The sequence below is a fragment of the Pipistrellus kuhlii genome, unplaced genomic scaffold (genome assembly GCF_014108245.1).
Source record: "Pipistrellus kuhlii isolate mPipKuh1 unplaced genomic scaffold, mPipKuh1.p scaffold_m20_p_30, whole genome shotgun sequence".
NCBI classification, from domain to species: Eukaryota; Metazoa; Chordata; class Mammalia; order Chiroptera; family Vespertilionidae; genus Pipistrellus; species Pipistrellus kuhlii.
Window position 1 is genome coordinate 5,038,674 of NW_023425530.1, and position 24,402 is coordinate 5,063,075.

A 24,402-nucleotide genomic window follows, 5' to 3' on the forward strand; every position below is an offset into this window, starting at 1 on the left:
CCTGTGGCAGGCATCACTTGTCAATCCTAGCATTCTTTCCCATGGCACCTAGAATTCTTACCACAGCACTTCAGGCAGCTCCTACTCGTTGATGGGTGTGGCCCCCACATAAGTGATATTTGCCATCCCTGTTGTTACACTTCCTCTCCTTGTGTGGCCCAGCCCACCAGGTAGCAGGTGCTGCTTAAGTCTGAGAGTTGAGCTTTTTTTAAGGTGCCTGCCTCTGGGCAACTGGCTCAGTCCCAGCTCTCCACCTTGGAGAGCAAGGCCTGGGCCCCCAGCCCTTACAACAGCCTCCTTCTCCGGTATGGTTTTCCACCACCAGCCACTGAGGTACTGGTCCCACTGCCCTCTAGCATGGGTCTTCGACCCCAAGATCTTTCCAGTAGCTGAGCTGATCCCGTGCCAGGGCCTCACTGTGCCCAGGGCCTTGAATTCTCTCAGAGGATACAGAAAGAGCCAGAGCTTGGGGGCGGAGGGAGCAAGAAAAATGGAGTTTCTTTGGCTCCTGATTCCCACATCACCTCCAACCCCTTTGGAACTTGAATGATTTCTTGCCTCTAAACAGTCCAGGGGCCTGCTTCTTTCCACACCCTGAGAGGTTTAGTCATTCTTTTCCTGCTGGATTCCAGACCCCTGTTCACAAAGCCCAGCCCTGCTGAGAGCATGGCTGGTCCCCAGGTCTCCCAGCTGTGGTTGCTGTCCCTACCTGGGCAACTGAGGCTGGATCCCTCAACTGGGAGGAGGCTGGCCAACCCTGCTGGTGGGCACCAGCTGTGTTGCTTCTTGCCTGCTGCCCATGCTATCCCTGTGGTCCTTTCTTCCACCCTGGCATGCCTATTGCTGTGTACACTGGAGCCCCGCCTGCCTCTTCTGTCTGTCCTGCCCACCCTGCTCCCATTCCCCATTGTTTTAAGCCCAGTTCCCCTGGGCACAAATCTGGCTTTTGGATTAGGGGCCCCAGGTACTCCTTTTCTTTAGGCTCAGCGCCTGTGTCTGCCACCCACAGCTTGCATCTTTCCATGGTGGGGTTCTGTTTCTAACCCCAGTTGGATTCACATGAAGGCAGCCCTCTGGATGGCTTGAGGGAGAAGGGACCTCGGGGGCTTCTACAGGTCTGATTAGCAGCCTCCTGCCCTGAGACTCGTACCATTCTTGGGGGGACCCCCATCTCATGCCACATGGCCTGTAGGCAAAGGGTGGTTGATGCACAGGCTGGGCCCATGAGTGCAAAGGCCTCATGGGAGCATTTATCTGGGGAACACTGACAGCCTGTCTTTCCATTCCCCTCTTCCTCCCTCAGCTGTCAATCAATGACTGAAACATTCACTCTGTGGGCCTGGACTAACCCAGGGCAGGCCCTACTCACCCCTGGGGAGCAGAGGACCAGGCCTGAGCAGAGCCCCCAATCTTGGGAGCTGGGTGTGGTGGCCAGATACAGGGGCTGCTTCCCGGGTCCCAAAGCAGGAAGGCCTGAGTCTAGAGACCAGCCTTGCCCTCAGTGTGACCTACTTTCCTGCTTTACCTGGGACTCGAGACTTTTAGTGCTAAACTGGGGTGAGTTGGTCATCCTACTGTGAAGGAGGATACCATGACCTTGTTGGAGCTGATGGCCTCTGCCCCTTTACCAGCCAGGCAGCCTGTGGCTGGGCAGGTGTTAGAGGTCACTGCCTGCTTCCTGATGGCCAAAAGATTCCAGAATGCTGTCTTTTCATCCAAGGGAGGGAGAATTCTATGCCCTTGGTTTTAACAAGGGCTTCCGGCCATCATGCCATCTCCAGCCTGGGCAGGGGCTTCTGCATGATGCAGGGGTCTCTGAGTGCTCTGTGGCCACCTCCATCTTTCCGTTCCGAGGCTCAGAGCCTAATTCTAGCCCCAAGAGGAGTAGGGGTTGGGGGTTGGTCTCCCTGATAAGATTTTGTAAGCCTGGAGTCAGGTCAGAATAGGCAGAATGCAGCCCATCCTGATACCCACCCACTAGGAAGTTACATGGGCCCCAGAAGCACCTCCAAGTCCCCATGTAGGGTGCTCCTGCCCCACCCCAATCTGGAGTCCCACTACCAGCTCTTCTCAGCTATTTGTGGCCGCTTGCAGCCTACTCTCTGCAGGTAGGCATAGTCTGTTGCTGCCTTGGCCCCAGGCAGCCCTGCCTGTGCCTCCACATGCTTCCCGCTGCCCTGGGGTCCCCATTCTAGGTTGGTGGGGGGCTCTGGCCCACACATGCCTCCATGGCCCAGAGAACATGAGAGCATTGCCCCCCAGGCTGCCTGACAGGTGAGTCCCCTGCACCAGCCTGGGTTCTGCCTCTCACTCAAATGACAGCCACTGCCTGATGCCCCCCATCCAGGAGGCCTCTCAGCCCAATGTGTCAGACAGAGAAAAGTAAGATGACGGGCATATTCCCTGCAGGTCCCCTGGGCTCAGACCTATGCGCCCAGGGCTCTGGATGAAGGCATCCCTTCACCCTCGTGCCCTGAAACGGAGCCCCAGGATGGGGGCTGTCAAAGCAGGTACCTGTGCCCGCTGAGCTCCTGTCCTGGTTTGCTGTCAGATGAGCCAACAAAGTAGACAGCAGTCAAGGCTGAGTTGAGCCTCTGCCGCTTGGCTCCTGAAAGGAAAATACAACTTTCATTGTGGGGATGACTCCTCCAGTCCTCCATTGACCTTCCTGAGGGGATGGGGGGCATCCCTCATGCTCATGTCTCATTAAGATAATTACGATTCACCCACTGTCACATTCTGTGTGGCTGCACACTCAAGCCTGGATCCCTCCTCTGGGCCCCTTTCAGCAGGCGTACCTTTTGCCACCTGTACTAACTCATCCTAACCCCTGGCATGTGAATGAATCAGTGGCTGTCCACCCACATGCCCCAATGGGTTTCCAGTGGAAAGTGCTTGGGGCAAGATGAAGTTGGGTTGGCTGTTTTGTTTATATATATGTATGTATATAGATATATATTGTATATGTATGTATATAGATATATAGATATAATTTTTTTATTTATTAATTAATTTTAAAGAGGAAGGGAGTTCCACTTATTTATGTATTGACTGATTGGTTTTTTAAAATATGTATTTATTGAGTTCAGAGAGAGGAAAGGAAGGGGGGAGAGAGAGCTAGAAACATCTATGAGAGAATCATGGATCAGCTTCCTCCTGAATGTCCCCTACTGGGGATCATGCCTTGACTAGAAATCAAACCATGACCTCCTGGTTCATGGTTGGATACTCAACCATTGAGCCACACCAGCTGGGCTATTTGATTTTTTAATATTTAAAAAAAAAAATTGATTTGAAAGAGAGTGAGAGGGAAATATTGATTTATTGTTCCACTTATTTATGCATTAATTGGTTGATTCTTGTATGTGCCATGGCCAGGAATCGAACCCACAACCTTGGCATATTGAGATATTACTCTAGCCAACTGAGCTACCCAGACAGGGCCTCACTGGTAGATTTATTTATTTATTTATTTATTTTTTTTTTAAATATATTTTATTGATTTTTTACAGAGGAGGAGAGAGGGATAGAGAGCTAGAAACATCGATGAGAGAGAAACATCGACCAGCTGCCTCTTGCACACCCCCTACCGGGGATGTGCCCGCAACCAATGCACATGCCCTTGACTGGAATCGAACCCGGGACCTTTCAGTCCGCAGACCAACGCTCTATCCACTGAGCCAAACCGGTTTTGGCTAGATTTATTTTTTTAAAATATATTTTTATTGATTTCAGACAGGAAAGGAGAGGGAGGGAGAAAGGGAGGAAGAGAAGGAGAGAGAGAGAGAAACATCAGTGATGAGAGAGAATCATTGATTGGCTGCCCCCTACACACCCCCTACTGGGGATCAGGCTCGGGCATGTGCCCTTGACTGGAATTAAACCAGGACCCTTGAGTCCAGTGGCCGATGCTCTACCCACTGAGCTGAGCCGGCTAGGGCAGTAGATTCTTTCATGTGTCCTGACTGAGGATCGAATCCACAGCCTTGGTGTATTGGGCCAACGCCTAACCACCTGAGCTGCCAGTCAGGGCAGGTTGGCTGTCTTTGGGTTGGAGATAGCTCTGTCTTGGTCCCTGGCTTCCTGTCTTGCTGGGGGCAAGGGCTCTGGCTGCTGTGCTGGGGGTGGGCTGGGCTGGGCGGTGGGTCCTCCACTGAGCTGTGTCCTTCTCTCCAGGTGATCCGCAAGGGCTGGCTGACCATCAACAACATCAGCCTCATGAAGGGCGGCTCCAAGGAGTATTGGTTTGTGCTGACGGCCGAATCTCTGTCCTGGTACAAGGATGAGGAGGTGAGTGACTGGCAGAGCTGAAGCCAAAGGGCAAGAATGGTGGCCCCTCACTTGTCACTCACTTATTCATTCATTTGTTTACTCATTTACTGACTTGTTCATTCAAGAAATGTTTCGTGAGTACCATTGTGCCTCAGAGGTCACCATTAGGATGGTAACAGCCAAGGCTGGAAGGTGTCCCAGGCTTCACACTTTATATCCCAGCCCCCATTGTCCCTGTGGAGGAAAGGAAGAGGAGGGAGGGAGCCACTGGTGGGCTGGAAACAGACCCCAGCCTCCAAAGGCATAGCAAGGGGAAGTACTGGCTCACAGGAGGAACACAGCTGGGATCAGGGACTCAGGCTTACAGCCAGGCTGCTAGAGTATTGGGATTCCATGGGATACAACCTATATGGGCTCAACCAAGCCCTTCGCCTCTTTAGGCCTCAGTTTCCTCATCTGTGAAGTGGAAAGGATGGTCCTTACCTGCTGAGCCATAGTGTCGTCTTTAGAACATTACACACATTCTTGTCCTGATCAGGCCAGAGGAATAGCACCAGGAGCAGTATTGTATGCTGTTTGAGCTGCTGTCTCCATGAACAGGGGGGCAGGGAGCTGCGAGCGGAGGGGAAAAGGGAGGCGAGAGGGAGGCACTGCTGTTCAGGACCATCCTCTGTCTGTGCTTCAGCCCTTTTTCCCATCCTGAGTGGCCCATTTCTCCAGCCAGGAGCGCTGTGTCTGTCATTTTTCTGAGTTGCCTTCTGAGACCCACAGGCTCTCCCTGTTGGCCAGGGCAGTGCTGTGTATCTGTGACAGGCACTTACCGAAACAGAAGTCCGCTTCTCGTACGTGTCCCTGGTGGATTCGGTGGCTCTGTGCTGCAGGCTGACCAGGACCTAGGCTTCTCTTTTCTAGTTGCTGCTTTAACACAGGACTCCCCTCGCTGTCCAGGATGGGGAAAATGTGAAAACGACACCCCACCCCTCGCCCAGCCATTTTAAAGAGCTGATGTGGCCACCAGGGTTCCCGCCCATCACCACATGGCCTCCAGCAGCCCCAACAAGGGAAATAAGGGCCTAACGGAGAATGTGCACGCATCACACTGCTCACGCACATGTTCCTGACCAGATTCTAGTTATATAGCCACTGTGTGTCCTGCTTATCTGGGATGGCATAGCCCCCAGCCCAGCCCAGGTGCCTTCAGAGACGTTAGCCCTGGAGCCTCCCCTTGGGAATTGGCGAGGACCCCCTTTAGAAACGGCCCAGATTGGAGACCCCATTGGCAGACGGCCCCATTCCGAGACAGCCAGGCCTGGGCCAACTGCATGTTTCCTCCCAGGTCCAGAGAAGAGGCAGGTAGAGCTCTGTTGGGGCTCCTGGGTGAGTGGCTCTTGTTTATGTCGCCCACTGACGCCACACGCGGAGAGGATCCTCCTCAGGGAGTCCTCATACTTTGTCCGTGAGGAAGCAGCCTCCAGCTGGTGACTGGCCGTCACAGAGCAGAGGAGGGGCCCCACGGGTGGGGAAAGGGCACAAGCTCCTGACCTGAGAGACACCTCAGCCCCGGCCTGGACCACTGCCCCACAGCCCCAGCCGGATGTGGATTCCTCCAAGGGGTCGTGTTTGGGGTGAAATCATCCTACTCCACAGTCCAGACACTCACCCTGGAATGTTCTGGAAACCTCAGGAGCTCTGGGTCTCCTGAAGGGAGGGACCCTGTCTGGGTGGCTGTTTTTAAACAAAGGTGGGGGGTTGTTCCAGACCCCACAGCTTCATAGGGTTTAGATGTGGGGGGAGGGTGAGACCAGGCATTCCTCAAGGAACCCTGGTGGCCACATCAGCTCTTTAAAATGGCTGGGTGAGGGGTGGGGTGTCGCTTTCACATTTTTCCCCTCTCCGCCCCCATAGTCTGAAGCTCAGCCTGCTCTGTGGTTTGTCAGCTGTCAGGCAAGCTCAGGGCTGGTCCCCGCCTTTGGGCTGGGGGGTGCCAGGGCCTGATGCCGGCCTAAGGCAGTTATAAAGGGGCTTCTGAGCCCAACCCCTAACCCAGTTCACCGCTCGGCACCATTGCAAGTCCAATTTTCAGAGATTGTCTTCTTGAACTTCGTTTGTCTCTCACGTGGGGGTTGAAAGCAGGAGCCCCAGCCTCTCCCTTGGGGCCCCAGACCAGAGGCAGGGGAAGTGTTGGGAGGAGGGTCAAATGCCCGCCGGTGGTAATGAGAACCAGCAGGCCTGTGAAAGGGGCCTTGTGTTTGCCCCAGACACAAAGCCGCTCCGATCGGGAGGGGCAGGAGCGAAATCCTGTGCCTCCGCCCGGGTTAGGATTCCAGCCGGGACCCTCAGAGTCACACACGGTGGCCACCCCCAGCGCCGGGCTCCTTAGGGAAGCCTCAGAGAGGGCAGGATATTTGTATTTATTTTTAAAAATAAACAAGGGGTGGTTACTGCCAGAGGTGGGTGTAGGGGGATGGTTCAGCCAGGGCCCCCCCAATCTTATGACCGGCGCCGGGACTCCCTCTGCCTTTCCCTGGAACCTTCTCTCCCACCCAAACCCTATTTCTGTACTCCAGAACCTTCCATCTTAGTCTCCACCCCAGTGGGAAACAGGGTGGTGGGCAATAATACTCACCTCCAGGTCTGTCTCTTGGTGGGGGTGGCAGGAAGTTTGGGGGGCCCCTGTCCCGACGTGCTGCTGGCCCAAGCCCAGCCTAACCAATGTGCAGACTACTGTACACATTCGGAGCCCCCTGAACAGGTAGTCTGAACACTGGGTTGGCGGGGCTGGTGTCCATCCTGTGGGCCCCCCACGCTTCGGCACCTCTGAGCAGGCGAGGACGTCCCCCTCCGCCCGGGACAGTCGCTCCAGCTTCTCTGACGTGGCAGGCTGGGCTGGCTTGCATCTGGAGAAAGTTGTGGGTTTTCAGGAAATCCTAAGGAGGGGGTGGGTGGGAAGGAGGGTTTGGGTGCGTGGCCTCTGCGTGCGGGAGACGCTTTCGTTGGGGGTCAGGATAGGGGCGGGCGCGCACACGTACACCACTCACACACACACACACTCACATACACTCACATACACACAGGCTCTGTGTGTGAGTGTGTGTGTATGTGTGTACGTGCGCCGGCAGCACCGGGAAGGCAGCCGCTGTGCTCTGGGTGGAATCACACTATAAACAGTTCCAGATGTGGCGTCTCGCTCGGGGTCCAAAAGGACTGTGACTCAGTTACTTGGCCTGGCTAGCTGACTAGAAGCTTCCTGCCTCATGACACAGCAGGGCGGGGCAGTGAAGGCCTTTCCACAAACTTCCAGTCAGGGAACTCCTGCCCTGTTCTCTTCTAAAGCCCCCCAAACTGCCTGGGACAACGGGTACACCCTGTCTTCACCTCACTCTCCCCCTTGGGCTCCAAGTCTGGAGCCTGAAGCGTGTGTGTGTGTGTGTGTGTGTCCCATCTTCCTCGGCACAGGGCCTCTCTCACTGCAGCTCGACCTGGAGAAGCGCTATGTCTGCTTCCTCCCTGCCCAGAGCCTACATAGGCTGACCCTGGAGCATGAGAGTCACAGACGAAAGAAAACCCTGGTGTCTTGTAAGCACTGGCTATGGGTTGGCACATAATCCGTACTTTCTCACAAAGTATCAATCTCACCTCAGACAAGGAGGGCAAGACTCCTGTCTGCCTTTGATAGAGGGGCAGTGGCTTGCTCAGGGACGGGCAGAGGTCTGAGCTCCTAGTACCCAAGGACAGCCCATGCTTGGCACCAAGCTGACCACCAGCTCCTGCCTCCCTGTCTGTAGTCTTGAAACTCTGAACCAGCCCTGGCCCCCTTCCCCTCCGTCACTGGTTGCTCTTGGATTTGGAAACGGCAGCCATGTCGGGCTTTGTTCTGGGGCCTTCTGGCAGACAGGGACAAGAGAGGTGGAAAGCAGTGAATTGCTAGGTGAGGAGACAGGTCTCCTCCAAAGTTGCCAGGAGGTGACTGGCCAGCAGAATGGTGAAGAGAGCGTAGTTGGGGGCACACGTCCCTAAGTGGCCCTGGGCAGCCAGCCTCCCTCCGAGCATGCTTCCCTGGCAGGGGTGGTGGGAGGTGTCATGAGCTGATAGAGGAGCAAACTTCCCATTGGTCCTTGAGAGTTAATATGGGTCACGTGGGCATGGGAGCTGGGGAACCCTAACACCATGCTCTGGTTTCCTGGTATGGAAACCCAGTTAATGTGTGCCCGTGCATGCGCACACATGGCTGTTGTGAAAACTAACAATGCGCTGGTCCTGTAGATGCTTTGCCGACAATGGTGGGGAGCATTGGGCTCTAGGCTGTTCTCTAAAGGCACTTCCTAGATGGGGCCCTTAGGAACCCAGGGACACTTCTGTGGCTTTGGAGCTCAGCCATCAATCAGTTCAGTGAAGCCTTGCTTTCCAGCTCCTGGGTCACCTGAAATTCCAGCCCTGCCCCTGCCTCCCTGCCTGCCCTTCTCAGTGCCTCTGTCTCCTTCCCCTCTGTAGAAGGGAGCCCAGTGGTAGCTCACTTCCAGGTTCATTGTGAGGCTGTAGCTGAGTTAACAGTTCATCCCCTCAGCCTGAAGGGGAGAAGTGGATTCTGGGTGGAGTCAGAGCTGGCCAGCTTTGAGCATCCACTGTATGTCAGCAGAGACCAAATAGATAGGAGTCCCTGCCCTCTAGGAACTGAGGAGTCAGCCCGGTGACAGACAGCAGCCCACATCAATAGCAAGATATAAAGTTGTGTTGTGAGGGGAAGCATCAAGGGGAAAGAAGTTGGGATCTGAGGGAGGTTGGGTTAGGGTTAGGGCAGGTGTTGCCAAGGTCTCCTCTGCACAAAGACCCAAAGGGGGCAGGGAGGGAGCCACAGACACGGAGTGTTCCTGGCAGAGGTCCCAGATGTGCAGAGGGTCCTGGGTGGGCGCTTGCCCGGGATGTTAGGGGAGTGTGGAGGAGGCTAGCATGGCTGGGGCAGTGAACAAGGGGGCAGCGGTAGTGGACGAGTTAACCTGAGTAATGTGGCTAAAATGAGAAGCATCAACTGTTGGCAGTGGTCCTTGCAGTAGAGCCCAGCCCTGGGCATCCTCAGGTCTTCGGATAAACAGCATAGGCTGACCCTGCCCTTCCTCCCTCAGGAGAAAGAGAAGAAATACATGCTGCCTTTGGACAACCTCAAAATCCGTGACGTGGAGAAGGGCTTCATGTCCAACAAGCACGTCTTTGCCATCTTCAACACGGAGCAGAGGTGGGTGCCCACGGGGTCCCAGGGTGGAGACTTACCGTCATTCAGCAGCATCCACTGAGGACTGATGAATATAGTCCCTACCTTGGCATATCACATTCTAGAAAGAAAGCCCATTGAAAAAAATGCCATGGGTAGTCAGGGAGGACCCTCTGGGCAGAGACAGATGAAATGATGCTGGAGCTTGGAGGGTTCTAAACAGGAATGGGACCTGACTCAGGTGCTCACAGGCGCCCTCCCGTGGCCGTGGGAGACAGACATGGGAGTGTGGCGGGGGCCCAGGGCACCTGGACCAAAAGACTGTGCTGGTCCAGGTGGGAGACGATAGGGCTGGACCTGGGTGGCGCTTAGGGACAGAGGAGGAGCTGCCAAACTTCTGGTGGATATGGAGAGAAAGGCATTGCTGGTGACCCTGAGCTCCTGCAGGGAGGGAGCTGCCAGCAACCGTGATGGGGAGGTGGAGGCAGGGTAAGCTGGAGACAGGAGCCATGAAGAGGCCTGTGGGGTTTTGGGAGGTGACTGGGTAGATATAAGAGTGTGGCGTTTTTTCGAAACCGGTTTGGCTCAGTGGATTGGGCATCGGTCTGCAGACGGAAAGGTCCCAGGTTCGATTCCGGTCAAAGGCATGAACCTTGGTTGCGGGCACATCCCCAGTGGGGGGTGTGCAAGAGGCAGCTGATTGATGTTTCTAGCTCTCTGTCCCTCTCCCTTCCTCTGTGAAAAATCAATAAAATATATTTTTTTAGAAAAAAGAGTGTGGCGTTTAGGAACAAGCCTCAGGAGGGGATGTGAATTGGGAAATTGTGCTTGCATGGTGGTATTTGTTTATTTTTATCAAATATATTTTTATTGATTTTTTTTTACCGAGAGGAAGGGAGAGGGATAGAGAGATAGAAATGTCGATGAGAGAGAAACATCGACCAGCTGCCTCTTGCACACCCCCTACTGGGGATGTGCCCGCAACCAAGGTACATGCCCTTGACTGGAATCCAACCTGGGACCTCTCAGTCTGCAGGCCAACACTCTATCCACTGGGCCAGACCGGATAGGGCCATGATGGTATTTAAAGTCAGACAGTATGGGATTGAGTGCAGATGGAGAAGGGACCAGGAGGCCCTCAGTAAATCTGTCCCATAGTGTGTTGGGAGGCATTAGCATAAGAAAAGGCACTTTTCTCAACTCAGGAAGGGAGGGGGAGGGCCCTCCCTAAGACACACACACACATCCTCTTCCAGGAACTAGGGACCACCTGAGCCAGCTGGCAGGTGATTGACATCCTCCCAGCCACCACCACATTGCTTGTCTGCACACCAATTCCACTGTAAGAAAAACTCTATCCTTTTTTCTGAACTGCCCTTAAGACCTACTTTGGCCATCCGCTGGCTTCAAAAACCTTTATAGCCGTGTGAGGCTCCACTACCTCCCCTGCCCAAGAATCCCTAGGCGGGGCACATGGAGAATCTGGGCTCTGCGAGGGGACCTGTTGGGGAGCTTTTCCTGGCTGAGTGACACTGGCAACTGTCCCACCACGCTGACCCTGTGTCCCCCTGCACAGGGGTTGAAGATATTACCTGATATATTGTTTAGGAGTTTAGAAAACCCAGAATAATAGTAACAAAAATAAGATAGATGTTCCACTTTTTATATAAATCAAGTTAAGACTTTACCATCCAGAGCAAGTGGGGCAGCTCCACAGGTATCTGGGCGCAGGTCCTCCTTAGCCCTCAGCCTTCCTCATTGTCCAAGGCTGCTGCCCAAACTGCAGCCAGCCCAATAATGACACAGGCATCAGGGAAGAGGAGGAGCAATCCAGGCATGCTCCTCCCTTCACAACTCCTCCCATAAATCTCTCCAGGCCGCCGCCACTCACTAACCACCAGTTGGCCAGAGCTCCATCACAGTGCAATGCCCCACCTCAAACCCAAATCTCACGCAGAGACTTCGGGCAGCCTGGCCATCCCAGCCATGCCTGCCCTGTGGTACAGGATAGGTTACAGAAGCTGCTATCATCCTGGGGTCTCTGGTCGTGAGTGCCTGGGTCACGTTTGAATCCCAGTCACTCAGACCCTAGAGCTCATTACACCCAATCTGGGCCCATAGTCAAGGTCAGTCATGTGCCTCTCTCTCTTCTTCCCATCACAGGAATGTCTATAAGGACCTCCGGCAGATCGAGCTGGCCTGTGAGTCCCAAGAGGAAGTGGACAGCTGGAAGGCCTCCTTCCTCCGAGCTGGTGTCTACCCTGAGAAGGACCAGGTGAGAGCTCCGTGCCCTGTCTGGCCAGCACACTTCCGGCTGAGCTGACGCCGCCTGGGGAGGAAGGGGCTAGGATCTCAATAGGATGAGTCATCTCCAGGCTGCATTTACCAGAGCTCTCTGAAGGCACGGAGCCCATACCCTTGAGCAAAGAAGCAGAGAAGTAGAAGGAAGATTTTGTCCTTGGGGCCCAGAAGGTTCTCCAACTGAAGCCAAGGATAGGGATGAATAGGGACTAGGACCCCATCTGCTTTGTTCTCTCTTCACATTGGTTTCAATCCCCAAGTAGGATCTAACCCGCTTTGGGCCATGTCACAGCTCAGTCCAGGAGCAGGCAGGGCCACATGCCGACATGGCCATCAGGGGCCAGCCCTGGAGGGTTGGTTGGTTGTGGGTGGGACAGGGTAAGCAATTTTCAAAGAAAGGGGCTCCCTATGCTCTCCTTAGACCTCAGTCACCCTTCACCACCTCTCTCCCACCTGCAGGCAGAAAACGAGGATGGTGGAGTGCAGGAGAACACCTTCTCCATGGACCCACAGCTGGAGCGCCAGGTGGAGACCATTCGCAACCTGGTAGACTCCTACGTGGCCATCATCAACAAGTCCATCCGCGACCTCATGCCAAAGACCATCATGCACCTCATGATCAACAACGTAAGTGTCTGGCCCTACAGGGCCTCATTCACAGGGATGGGCCCAGTGGTGGCCACAACCAGATTTGGCCTAAACACTATATAAAAGAAAGAATTTATTTACTACCTTTTAAATATGAAAATCAGCCCTGACCAGTTTGGCTCATTGGATAGAGTGTCTGCCTGCGGACTCAAGGGTCCCAGGTTTGGTTCTGGTCAAGGGCATATACCTTGGTTGTGGGCACATACCCAGTAGGGAGTATGCAGTTGATTGATGTTTCTCTCTCATCGATGTTTCTAACTCTATCCCTCTCCCTTCCTCTCTGTAAAAAATAAATAAAATATATTTTAAATAAATAAATATCAAAGTCAGGATTCCCAGCTTCTTCTGGAAAATTGAAAGGTACAGGCCACACAGGGTTCATTACATTTAGCAGGTAATTTAAGCTAACACAACATGTGTGCACTTTCTCTAAATTAATCTTTTTAGTCTTACAATAACAGGAGAGGGACTCCTACCATCCCCATTTTATAGACAGGAAAATGGAGACCCACAGAAGTCAAGAAACCTGCGCCAACACTCAGAAAAGTGGAAGTTGGGATTCAGAGTCAGACTGAGTCTATCCCCAACTTTAGCCTCATGTTGGCAGCCTTGGCCTCCTGATGGCTTGCAGCCCAGCCTGCCTTTGCTTTCAGCGTTACTGCCTCACCTGGGCTCACAAGCCCATCATTTAGGCTTGTCTTTGATAAAATGCAGCCGCACTAATATCTCCGTGACAGGCCTTTGGCTCTGCAGCAGGTACGCAGAAAGCTACATAACCAGGTTTGATTTGTGTTGTGACCATAACAATTGAAACTATGGCAGGATCTGAAGCAAAAATCCCAAATTCCTTCCTTTTGTTCCATTTTTCATGTCTCCTCAGTGATGATCAGTGTGAAGTTTTCTGGGTACCCTGGTATCTTCTTCACATATATATTGATGAAATTTACGATATCAACGGTTCTGCAGCCTGAAACTTAAAATTCATATATGGGCCCTAGCTGGTTTGGCTCAGTGGATAGAGCATCGGCCTGTGGACCAAAGAGTCCCAGGTTCCATTCCAGTCAGGGCACATGCCCGGGATGCAGGCTCGGTCCCCAGTGGGAGCCACACAGGAGACAGCAAGTCAATGATTCTCATCATGAATGTTTCTCTCTCCCTCTCCCTTCCTCTCTGAAATCAATTATATATATATATATATATATATATATATTTTTTTATATTTATATATATTTTTTTTTTTATTTTTTTATTTTTTTTTTTTTTTTTAAGTATATATGGGCCCAGCCAGTATGTCTCAGTGGTTGAGCATCTGACCTATGAACCAGAAGGTCACGTTCAATACCTGGGTTTAGGGCTTGATCCCCAGTGGGGAGCATGCAGGAGACAGCCAGTGATTCTTTCTCATTGTTGATGTTTCTCTTTCCCCCTCCCTTCCTCTGAAATCAGTAAAAATTTCTTTTTAAAATCGTTATTGTTACAAGTATTATACATGTTCCCTTTTTCCCCCTTTGACCTCTTCTAGTCCTCCCCTGCCTTCACCAGCCCTCGTACCAATCTCAGTGTGCTTTCTTTTTACTTCTCTAGTTTTAGGACTTTCATTCAGCCAGATTGCAAGCGGTTCTGAATGAGGGTTGGTTGTTCTGAAATTTAGTTGTAATTTGGATGTGGTTGTGGGAGGCTGTTAGTACCGACCGGCGTTAATTACACCGCCATCTTGGTTCTCTCCTTGGTTCCCTTTGAACCTCTCAGCTGTTTTAAATATTGTACATGTTTTACGATAAAGACAAAGAAAGCGCTTCCTATTGTGGTGAATGCTTTTGTAGCCAGCCTCAGCAGTCAGCCGAGTGCATGGTCGGCTGGTGGGAAGTCCTGACCACTCTGATTCTTGTCCCCAGACGAAAGCCTTCATCCACCACGAACTGCTGGCCTACCTGTACTCATCGGCAGATCAGAACAGCCTCATGGAGGAGTCAACTGAGCAGGCCCAGCGGCGAGAAGACATGCTGCGCATGTACCACGCACTGAAGGAAGCGCTCCACATAATAGGGGACATCAGCACCAGCACTGTGTCCACACCCGTGCCTCCACCCGTTGATGACACCTGGCTCCAGAACGCCAGCAACCACAGGTCTGTAAGGCCTGGTCACCTGCTGGCTGCAGAGGCATCTGCCTGCAGGTTCCTAGCTCCTCCGAGCCCACGAGTGGGCAGGTTAAAGGGGCCCAATCCGGATGGTATAGCACCCAGTGGGAGCTGCTAGCCCACCTCAGTCTGGACTGGGAGAGAGAGGGTTAAAGGCCAGACTGTCTCTTAATGCCTCCCATTGCTTCAGCCTAAATGGAAGCCAGAGGGGAAAGAGACCTGAGTGACACTGGCCAAGGGGGTCAGCCTCCTCAGGCACAGAGCACGGCCAAGAATGGTGGTGGAACAGGATCTGGAGGAACAGAGGCATAACCAGCAAATCTCTCCTCTGAGCACCCCTGAGCTGTGGGTGAAAATGAGACTCTGGTGTGGGTGGGTAATTCAGAGCATCAGGCAGGGGAACCTGATCAGTAAAAGGTCAGGCAAGTGGTGGGAGGAGAGAGGGTAAGTCCGGGAAATTTCATAGGAAGTGTCAGCTCTATGGAGACCTCAGGGAACCAGTTACTTAGGGAGAGGACCCAGCATCCAGCAGCGGGAGCAGCTGGTGTCCGGCCCTGTGCTAGGCTGTGGGGCAGGGACTTGTGGCCTCTGGAAGCATCTGATCTTGACTTATGGGGCAGAGCTAAGCTCTGCTGGGATTTGCAGCTATGGAGGGTGGATTGGGGGAAGCCCAGAGGTGGAGAGGGAAAGTCTGTGGAAGTGCCGACAGGGAAATAGGAACCCTTAGCCAAGGACAGGTGGGTTTGGGGTGGCAGGATGGCCATTTCTAGCAGGTTTGGGGGCGAGCAGAGGATCCCAGTGGACCCCTTGTCCAGGACCAGACGTTCAGTCATATGTCCCCTTCCTGAGTCGTAGGTTGTCCCAGCCCATTGCAGAGGAGGCACTGTGGTCGCAGCCCCAGCCCACCTCTGGCTTCTGTGGCTACATGGGCATGGCTGGTGTTCCTGCCCAGTGTCCAGCTCACACCCTCTTTCTTCCACAGCCCCACTCCGCAGCGGCGACCTGTGTCCAGCGTGCACCCCCCAGGGAGGCCCCCAGCAGTGAGGGGCCCCACCCCAGGGCCTCCCCTGATGCCTGTGCCGGTGGGGCCAGCAGCCTCCTTCTCAGCGCCTCCCATCCCGTCCCGGCCCATACCCCAGAGCGTGTTTGCCAATAATGACCCCTTCTTGGCCCCACCTCAGATCCCGTCTCGGCCCGCTCGGATTCCACCCGGCATCCCCCCTGGAGTGCCCAGGTAAGGCTGGCCCCCTAGATGCCTACTTCTAGGGCCACTGGCCTGAACCCTGCAGGGAGTAGAGGGGTCACTGGCATCTTCATTTGACTGGTGGGGAAACTGAGGCCCTTAGAGGCCAAGTCAACTGCCCAAAGTTGTGACTCCAAGGCTCCAGGCCTGTCCTCTGCCACATGGCTTGGGACCGTCACATGGGGCCTCTTCCCCTGGCCTTTGCTTCTTTACTGAGGACACACATCAGTCAGGGCTTAACCCTGCCCTGCCTCTCCCCACCTTGCAGGCCAAGCTCTCTTCCCCCCACTTGTCCTGTGAGGAGCATGAGGTCCAGGGCGGGTGGGGGACTTGCCCAGGGTCACACAGCAAGTGATTGCAGGCTACCAATGCCTAGGCTTGACAGACTCGTGCCTGGCAGCCTTCAGAGCACCTAGCAAAGGGCAGCAACCTGGGAGGGGGTGGTGGGGCCTGGGTCCTCATGGTCACCCTGCTTCCAGCCTCACTGCCATCTCCCCCTCCCTGTCTCTATTCTCTTTGCAGCAGAAGACCCCCGGCTGCGCCCAGCCGGCCCACCATTATCCGCCCAGCCGAGCCATCCCTGCTCGACTAGGCTGCAGGGGCATTTTCTCGAGGGTTCCTTGTGCACCCTCAGTGCAGGAGCTTTGTTGATCTGGGCCCTCTGCCGCCCTGGCCCTCTCATCCTCATGCCTGGCCCAGGCTCCCTGAGTCCCCTAACCCTGGCCTGGTCAGGGGCAGGCCTGGCCCCTATCCCCAGCTGGACATAGCACTGAACGAAGGGGCCCTGGATCCTCAGTCTGGGGGAATTGGGTGTTGCACTTTGGGGGATGAGGCCTGAGGCAGCAGAGGAGGAAACGACCCTGAGCCCATCTTGAATGAGGGATCCTGGCTGGTATAATAGGGACTCACCCAGGGGGTTCTGAGGCCTAGAAAGCCCGAGTAGACCAGGCCTTCTGGAATCTGGGCACCAAAGGTGCCTGTACCCTTAGTCCTTGCTGGGGTGCAAGGAGTGTGTCCACTTCTCAGCAGTGGGAGCTCCTAGTGGCAAGCCAGGAGCCGGTCCAGCGCTGCCCACCCTGCCCACGTTGTACATATTCCTTTCTTGGCCGTATTAACCGCACGGCCCAGCCTTGGCTGCCAGAGGTGCCTTTGCCAGGTCTGGAACCCTCAGCTCCGCTGGCCTCGCTCTCGCCTCCTCTCCTCCAACCCTCCTCTTCCCGGGTCCCCAGAGTGGCCTGGGTTGAGGGCTGAGTGGGTTGGGGGACTTTGGGGCCCCTTGGCTCCTACCCAGGCTTCCTACATGGGGCAGGCCCCAGGTGGCCACTCTCTGAGCAGACCTCGCTCACTGTCCTCTCGGGTTGACCACTGTAAGTGCCTGCACTCTGTATCCTATTAATAAACTAAAATAAAGGGAAGAAGCTTCTGGTGGCTGCTGTGTGGGCCTTTTGTGTTGGCGTTCAGGCTGAGGATGTGGACTGCTTGCCTTCCCCCAAGAAGGTCTCCAATGAGGACCCGGCCCCTTCCACCACAGCCTCCCCCACACCTTACTCAGGGCGGGCTGCTCTTGGGAGGATTCATTCCAGAGGAATTCATGCTCCAGAGGGGAGAGCTTTTACTGCCCATAGCACCTCAGGAGCGGAGGCAAATATTCCCCACCCCCACCCCCCTACAGCCACACAGGCCTGGGGTGGGCATCCAGATCCCTGACGGGAGAAGGAATCCTGGTCCTCCACCCTCTCTCTGCCCTGAAGTCCTGAGCACTTCCCCTCACGTCCCCTCTTCCCCCTCTTGGGGCCCCAGGCCTTCTGGCCCAGCCGGGGACACAGTTAAACTTTGCTTTCTGATTTTTCTCTTATGCCCAGGCGACCACCTCCATCGGCTCCCGCCAGACCCTTCTTCTGAGCTTCGTGAGAGACCCCTCCCGCCTGCCTGGCTGCCCTCTTGGGGGCAGGTCTGTCCTGGCTGGTGTCCCTGAGCCCCAGTCACCAGGCTCTGATTTTCTGATCATAATTTATTGGCTCCAGTCCCCAGGCCAAACCACCCTTTGTTCTATGAGGCTCCTGTATGGGCTTCGGCCAGGCTACCCCTCAGCCCTGCCTAGGGCCCCTGCAGGGAGAGCAGGAGGGGCAGAAGGACTTGGCAAACCCCACTCCTGGAATTCTGTTACCAGACCTCACACCTAGCCCCTGCTGGGCCAAGGGGCTGGCTCCTTCCTGTCAATAAAGCGACTGTCCTGGCAAGAACACTGCAGCTGAGTCTCCTTCCCAGCTCCGGCATGAGCGGTCTGCTCTCAGCAGCAGCAGCAACAGGTCCCACATGGAGCAACCAGAGGGGAAGGAAGGCATGGGGTTCCGTGAGCAGCAAGCTTCCTCCCTCCATGTCTTGGCTCATAGGGCCAGTGGGGAAAGGAAGAAAAAGTTTGCTTCCTGGATCCCATTCTGCACCAGGCAGTAGTGGTGCAACTGGAAGGCTCAGGCTAAGGCACATTTAGGGGACAGGTGGGGCGAGAAAATCCCAGGGTTGCATTCAAATGCTGCAGTGCCCCCCATGCACAATTTCCAGGGAAGCAGATGCAGTCACTGAGCTACCCCTTCTGGATGGCCCAGTCCTGCAGGACAGTCAGTGTTCTGGCCTGGAAGGGAAGACACAGGGGCCACACCTCAGGCCCATAGAAAACTAAGTTGATGAAGGGACTCCCTAAGTCACACACACGTGCACCCTGCTGCCACTCCTTTTCCCCGATCTTCAGAGAAGGGCTACGTGGGCACAGGGCGCTTGTCCTGGAAGAAGCGCTTGAGTGTGCAGACCTGCAGCACAGCCACCAGCAGCAGCACGGCCACGTTCACAGCCGACCAGAAGTTGACCCGTTCCAGGTTGCCCCCCTGCAGGTTGCGGTCACGTGCTTCAAAGGCTCGCAGCAGCGTCAACATCTGGATGCTGCGCTCCAGACGGGTCCTCATGGTCTCGATAGACTCCTGTGGGGCAAGGGAGGAGCAGGCTCAGGCCTCTGTAGTCGGGGAGCAGAGACTGATAAAATGGGGAAATGGGTGAGTCTGTTGATGAAGGAGAGAGCTGAGAGCGGACTGACCAGGCTGCCTGCTTGAATCTAAACCCTCATTCTGCCATTCACTGGCTGTGAGTTAAAAACTCTCTAGACCTCAAGTGCCTCAAAACTGTTGGAGAACTGAATGCTTACATAAGTGTAAAGAATGTTTTTTTTTTTTTTAAATGATCGTATTTACTAGTGGGTAACAGCAGTTTGCTGAAGCCAGCTTCAAATATTGGCTCTGCCAGTTGCTAGCTGTGTGACCTTATAATAGTTACTTAGCCATCCTGTGCCTCGATAAAATTGGGGATGATTTGAGCACGCTGCCTAATTCATAGGGTGGTTATGGAGACTTAATGAGTTATTTAAGCCCTTAAAATCAGGATTTACACCTAGAAATGTGCTATTATTTTTAGCTGTGAGCTGCTACTGTTAATTAACTTGGGGGCGTCACTGGTAGGAAAGGCTGGGCCAGGCCAAGAAGGACCCCAGCTAAGGTGGGAGGGCAGGGGCACACAGCCCAATGCCAGAGATCTGGGAGGAGTGACCCCAGCTCAACCAGGCACACCTTGATGTCCTCCATTTTGACATCCAGCATCTCCTCAGGCTCCACGACCTCTGCCCAGCCTTCGACCTCCTCATCATCCTGCAGGCTGTCAAAGATGAGTTCGAAGAACACCAGCTTCTCGGAGATTGTGCTGAAGGAGTTGTCAAAGCACAGCTTGTAGTCCCCAGCTTCCGTGGGCTCTACCCTGGGCAGATGGGCAGACACACAGACATGACCCTGAATGGCCGCCAGCCGGACTTTGAGAAATAGGCAGGGTGGTAACCGGAGGCCAATGGGGAGGGGCAGGGCTGTAACCGAACCCCAGCAGGCAGCAGGACTTAACTCACGTGTGCACCCCATCTGCCTTGCGGGACTCACTGACCAGCAGCACACCCTGAGGGCTCTCCAACGTGAAATCCACATCCAGCCCAGCACCTGCGATCACCTGGGGGGCAGGTAAGAGCAGGTGGAGGGCTAGGAGTAGGCCAAGAACACCTGCCAGAGAAGGCCAGGGCTGGACCACCGAGCAGACCCATAGAGACTACCTGAGCGATGGCAACTACACCTGCAACCAGGTCCTGCCCGGACCAGTCCTTCAGGCCACGCCCATTGCCTTGGCTCTGCCCCGCTTGATATGACAGCTTTGGGATCGGCTCTTTTCTCTGGTAACGCCCCCGCCCCCGTGGGCAGTACTTCATCGGCCAAGTCTGGCTACGCCCCTGACTTGATCATGCCCCAAATGAGACCACCCAGTTCAGCCTTTACCCAAGCCCCCCAAAAATGTAGGTCACGCCCTTTCTCATAGCGCAGCCTAGTCACGCCCACCAACCTCTTCCATCCGCCACAATTTGGTCACGCCCACCGGGATCTGACTCCGAAGGGCGCTATTCCCGACTGCCCGCCTCCAGGCTGTTGTCCTCTAGCCCCGCCTTCGTCCATTACTCCCACCCCTTCCGCTCCCACGCGTTGGGCCCGTCCCCTTCCCAAGATCCCGCCCCCACGCTCTCACGCACAGGCTCCCGCCCCTTTCCCCTTTAAGGCCAGCCTTGCCGTAGCCGCTTGGCCACGCCCTCTCCCCTTGGCTCCGCTCGCTCTCCGGCCCAGGTCCCTCTACCTGGTACTCGATCTCGAGGCTCGCGTTGGCCGGCGCGGACTGGTAGAAACATTGCTTTCTCCCCGCCGGCAGCAGGAATGTGAACTCGCCGTCCTGTATCGGTGGGGGCCCGGCCCCTTTCACCCCCACTGATGGCAGTAAGAGCCCCAGGGCCAAGGCTAGGGCCGCGCTGGCCGCCATCATCTGGATCATCCTATGGTCTCCTAACGGGTCGTGGCTCCTTTAAGAGTTAGGTCCTGCCCCTTCTGCTACTCAGCGGAGCTCATTGGCGGCCGCTTCTGTCTCTGTTAACCGAAACCAGCGGCGGTGGGAGTGAAGGACTCCCTGAAGGTGTAGCTGTCCAAATGAATGCCTGGTGTGCCTGAAAACATACAACCTTGTAGAGACTTTTTTTCTAGAAGGCCCCCATTTTTCGTTTCAGTTGCTGGTGAGCGAAAATGACGAAAAATAAGTAACATAATATTGTGTTCTCAGGCAGACATTAAGACAACTAAGATGGAGGCGGCCGGGTCCTTGTAGGCCTGCCTTGTAGTTTTCCCAGAGTAGGCCGCGCGTGGAGACGGTGGGGCCGTCTTGTCTGGCTAGAACAGGGCCAGAATAGGGGGCGGGCGTGGCCCTGCCAGGGACCCGTAGGCTGGCATATAAAAAGGCTCGGCTGGGGCGGGGGGCTGGGGCCGCAGAGAATCTTTCGTATTCCCGGGGATATCATATTATCCCTGGTCTCTGAACAAAGCCTCAGCTTCGAAGCCTGACTCCTCATTCCTTTTGTGCCTTAGAAACGTCACTCTTATCAGTTTCCTCATCTGTAAGTTGCGGGTCATGAGAACTGAGTGAGGTGAAGCCCTGGTCCGTAGTGAGCGAGCGCTCGGTTTTCCTTGAATAGAGTTAATAGTGAGACTTGGCCCCAACGGGCACCCCAAGGGTCTCAAACTTGGGGCCCTGCGGGTAAGCAGAGGGATTCAGGTGGACAGTTTTAAGAAAAACGCAGCGATGGTGGTTAGAGCCCACGGAGGAGAGGGGGTGAAAAGAGTGAGGGCCTGAGAGCCTGTTTGCCTAGTTCAAGCCACGCCCCACCCTTTGGTTGAGGCAGTCACCCTACTGGTCCTCAGTTTCCTCAACTGTAAAGCCCTACCTCATTGGGCTCTTGTGAAGATGAAGTGAAATAACGCTTGTTTAGTGCTTGGTATATCACAGGTCCAGACAAATATCTGTTATATTCTAGGTTTATCATCCAACCATTTAATCTCTTCTTCAGCATGGCTTAGAGGTTTTCGGAGATGACCTCCCTCTGGGAAGCAGACAGATAAGCAAAGAAGTCATTGGAGAATTGGATTCTGCTTGGTGATTCCATCTAAACATTAGAAAAATTGTTTAGACAGAAAATTTGACTTTTATTTATTGATTTTTAAAGAGGGAGAGAGAGAGAGAAACATTGATTTGTTGTCTCATTTATGCATTCATTGGTTGGTTCTTGTATGTGCCCTGACTGGGCATTGAATCCACACACACACACCCAGCCCTCTCTCCTTGGTATATGGGGATAATGCTCTAACCAACTGAGCTATCCAGCCAAGGCTGACATTTTGAATATAAATATAGAGCTGGGAGAGGTTGACAGTGACAATTACTCTTTTTTTTCTTAATATATTTTATTGACTTTTTTACAGAGAGGAAGGAAGAGAGATAGAGAGCTAGAAATGTCGATGAGAGAGAAACATCGACCAGCTGCCTCTTGCATGACCTTTCAGTCCACAGACCAACGCTCTACCACTGAGCCAAACCTGTTTCGGCATGACAATTACTCTTTAAATACAGCTACTGCCTGTCAGCGCCTTCCTGCACTTGAACTTAGGGAAGTAATACCACTATGTAATGTCACAGTTTATGAACAGTTGTTTGTTTCGCTAGTTTTTCTAACATTCAGACTCTGCTTGAACATTTTGAAGTAATTGTGGAGAAGGGATGATTCCTTTTCCTTTTTTTATGTTGAGAGTACCTTTATAAAGCTGGACACTGAAACAAAGGAAGGACTTAGAAGAAGCAACAGGAGAGAGCCCAGGCAGTGCTGTTTGGGCCCTCAGGAAATGTCACAGGAAAGAAGCCTGAGAAGTAAAAGTCACTGAGAACAAGTGGGCCAAGCTGGGACTGCTTTTAGCTCACTGAAAAGTCAGAGAAAAGGTGGCTTTAGGGACAGGTTCAGTGGGGTTAGCCTAGGACAGTGGTCAGCAAACTCATTAGTCAACAGAGCCAAATATCAACAGTACAAAGATTGAAGTTTCTTTTGAGAGTCCAATTTTTTAAGCTTAAACTTCTTCTAATGCCACTTCTTCAAAACAGACTCGCCCAGGCTGTGGTATTTTGTGGAAGAGCCACACTCAAGGGGCCAAAGAGCCACATTGCTGACCACTGGCCTAAGATGAGCTGCAGCTGCCCATTGCTCCCCTGGTTGCAAGTCTCATGGGGGCTTTTAGAGTTTAGGAGAAAGAGAGCAAAAGTGCAGGCCCAAGAAAAGGAGGGGTGCAGGTGTGCGCCAAGGAGAGCATGCTGGTTCCTTTTTTAATGGATTTGGTAATGAGGTGGGATTCACATTACATAAAACGAATCATTTTATAGGGAATAACTCAGGGACCTCTAGTGCATCCATTATGTTGTGCAACCTCCACTTGTACCTACTTCCAAAATATCAGCCCCAAGGAAACCCTGTATCCATTAAGCAGTTACTCCTCATTCCCCCATTTACCCCAGCTCCTGGCAATTATCCATCTGCCTATATGAATTTACAGATTCTGGATTTTTCATAGAAGAGGAATATGTGACCATTTGGCTAATTTCACCTAGCATAAGGTTTTCAAGGTTCATCCTCATAGCATGTATCAGTATGTAATTCCTTCTATGAATGAATAGTAACCCATTACATGGATTACTACAATTGGTTAACCATTCATCTGCTGAAGGACGTTTTAGCTATTATGATAATGCTGCTGTGAATATATGTGTGTGTATATATATATATTTGTTTAAGTATCTGCCCTCAATTCTTTGAGTTATACACCTAGGAGTGGAATTGCTGGGTCATATGGTAATTCCACATTTAACTTTTTTTGTGGAACTGCCAAACTCCTGCACAGTGTCTGCACCATTTTCATTCCCACCAACCATGTATGAGGGTTCCAGTTTCTCCACATCCTCTACACGTTATTTTCTATTTTAGTTTTATTATAGCCATCCTAATGGGTGTGAAGATGTGTCTCTATGTTGTTTTGATTTACATTCCCCTATTGATGTTGAGCATCTTTTTATGTGCTTGTTGGCCATTTGTATATCTTTAGTGAAATGTGTATTCAAGTTTTTGCCCGTTTTTAAATTGAGTTTTTTGTCTTTTTGTTGTTGAATTGTGATTTTTTTATATATTGTGAGAGAAAATAGAAGAAGAAAAAAGAATGAAAAACCTCTCTTATTCTACAGATCTATGGAGTTTTAATGCTTCACCAGAATATTTCCAGCTCTGCCTTAGCCCCCTGTTTGTGCTGAAGCTAGCGATCAGCCAGAGGTGAAAGCTTGTCTTTTCAGGTCTCTTCTGAGCACTTTCCTGCCTTGGGAATGCACAATGCTTCCTAAATTCCCCAGTAAAATGGTTGCTTTTGAATGCTCTAATTACCCAAAGAAACTTTCGCCCCAGCTTTTTCTCACAGCTGTTAGCATGTCCACCATGGTTCTCAGTTGTAATCTTTTGCCTTAGGACCTAAGTGACTGTGGGTCTTCCCTTGTCTTACACCAGTGATTTGCACCTTTCCCACCTTTTGTTGTTGTTTTATTTTATTTTAGATTCTTTACTGTTGAAAGTATTACATATGTCTCCCCCATTGGCCTCTCCCTGGCCACTCC

General features: G+C 53.1%; 3 protein-coding genes across 11 annotated transcripts in view; 1 reads left to right on the forward strand and 2 right to left on the reverse strand.

The window, feature by feature from the left end:
• DNM2 (dynamin 2) overlaps positions 1–18,053 on the forward strand; it is an 85,522-nt gene extending 67,469 nt beyond the window's left edge. For 5 of the 9 annotated variants that reach the window (XM_036459441.2, XM_036459440.2, XM_036459437.2 and 2 more), the window contains 7 exons: positions 4,177–4,290; positions 9,393–9,502; positions 11,642–11,753; positions 12,239–12,406; positions 14,323–14,555; positions 15,550–15,801; positions 16,333–17,238. In XM_036459441.2, coding sequence (XP_036315334.1) covers positions 4,177–4,290; positions 9,393–9,502; positions 11,642–11,753; positions 12,239–12,406; positions 14,323–14,555; positions 15,550–15,801; positions 16,333–16,402 — 1,059 coding nt within the window. In that variant the 3' untranslated portion in view covers positions 16,403–17,238. Of the gene's footprint in view, positions 1–4,176; positions 4,291–9,392; positions 9,503–11,641; positions 11,754–12,238; positions 12,407–14,322; positions 14,556–15,549; positions 15,802–16,332; positions 17,239–17,672 lie in introns of those variants that run through there. The other 4 variants (XM_036459443.2, XM_036459439.2, XM_036459438.2 and 1 more) reach the window with 2 other exon arrangements.
• LOC123653323 lies at positions 4,315–7,046 on the reverse strand. The gene is made up of 4 exons (XM_045589222.1): positions 6,899–7,046; positions 5,094–5,212; positions 4,756–4,884; positions 4,315–4,506 (listed from the first exon to the last, which is right to left on the reverse strand). Exons 1-4 carry the CDS (start codon positions 7,004–7,006, stop codon positions 4,437–4,439), a joined length of 426 nt encoding a protein of 141 aa, XP_045445178.1. The 5' UTR covers positions 7,007–7,046; the 3' UTR covers positions 4,315–4,436.
• Positions 17,807–20,746, reverse strand: TMED1 (transmembrane p24 trafficking protein 1). Its single transcript, XM_036459466.2, has 4 exons — positions 20,518–20,746; positions 19,751–19,848; positions 19,425–19,608; positions 17,807–18,785 (listed from the first exon to the last, which is right to left on the reverse strand). The coding sequence occupies exons 1-4, from the start codon at positions 20,707–20,709 to the stop codon at positions 18,567–18,569; spliced, it is 693 nt and encodes a 230-aa protein (XP_036315359.1). The 5' UTR covers positions 20,710–20,746; the 3' UTR covers positions 17,807–18,566.
• Positions 20,747–24,402: the final 3,656 nt, after the last annotated feature.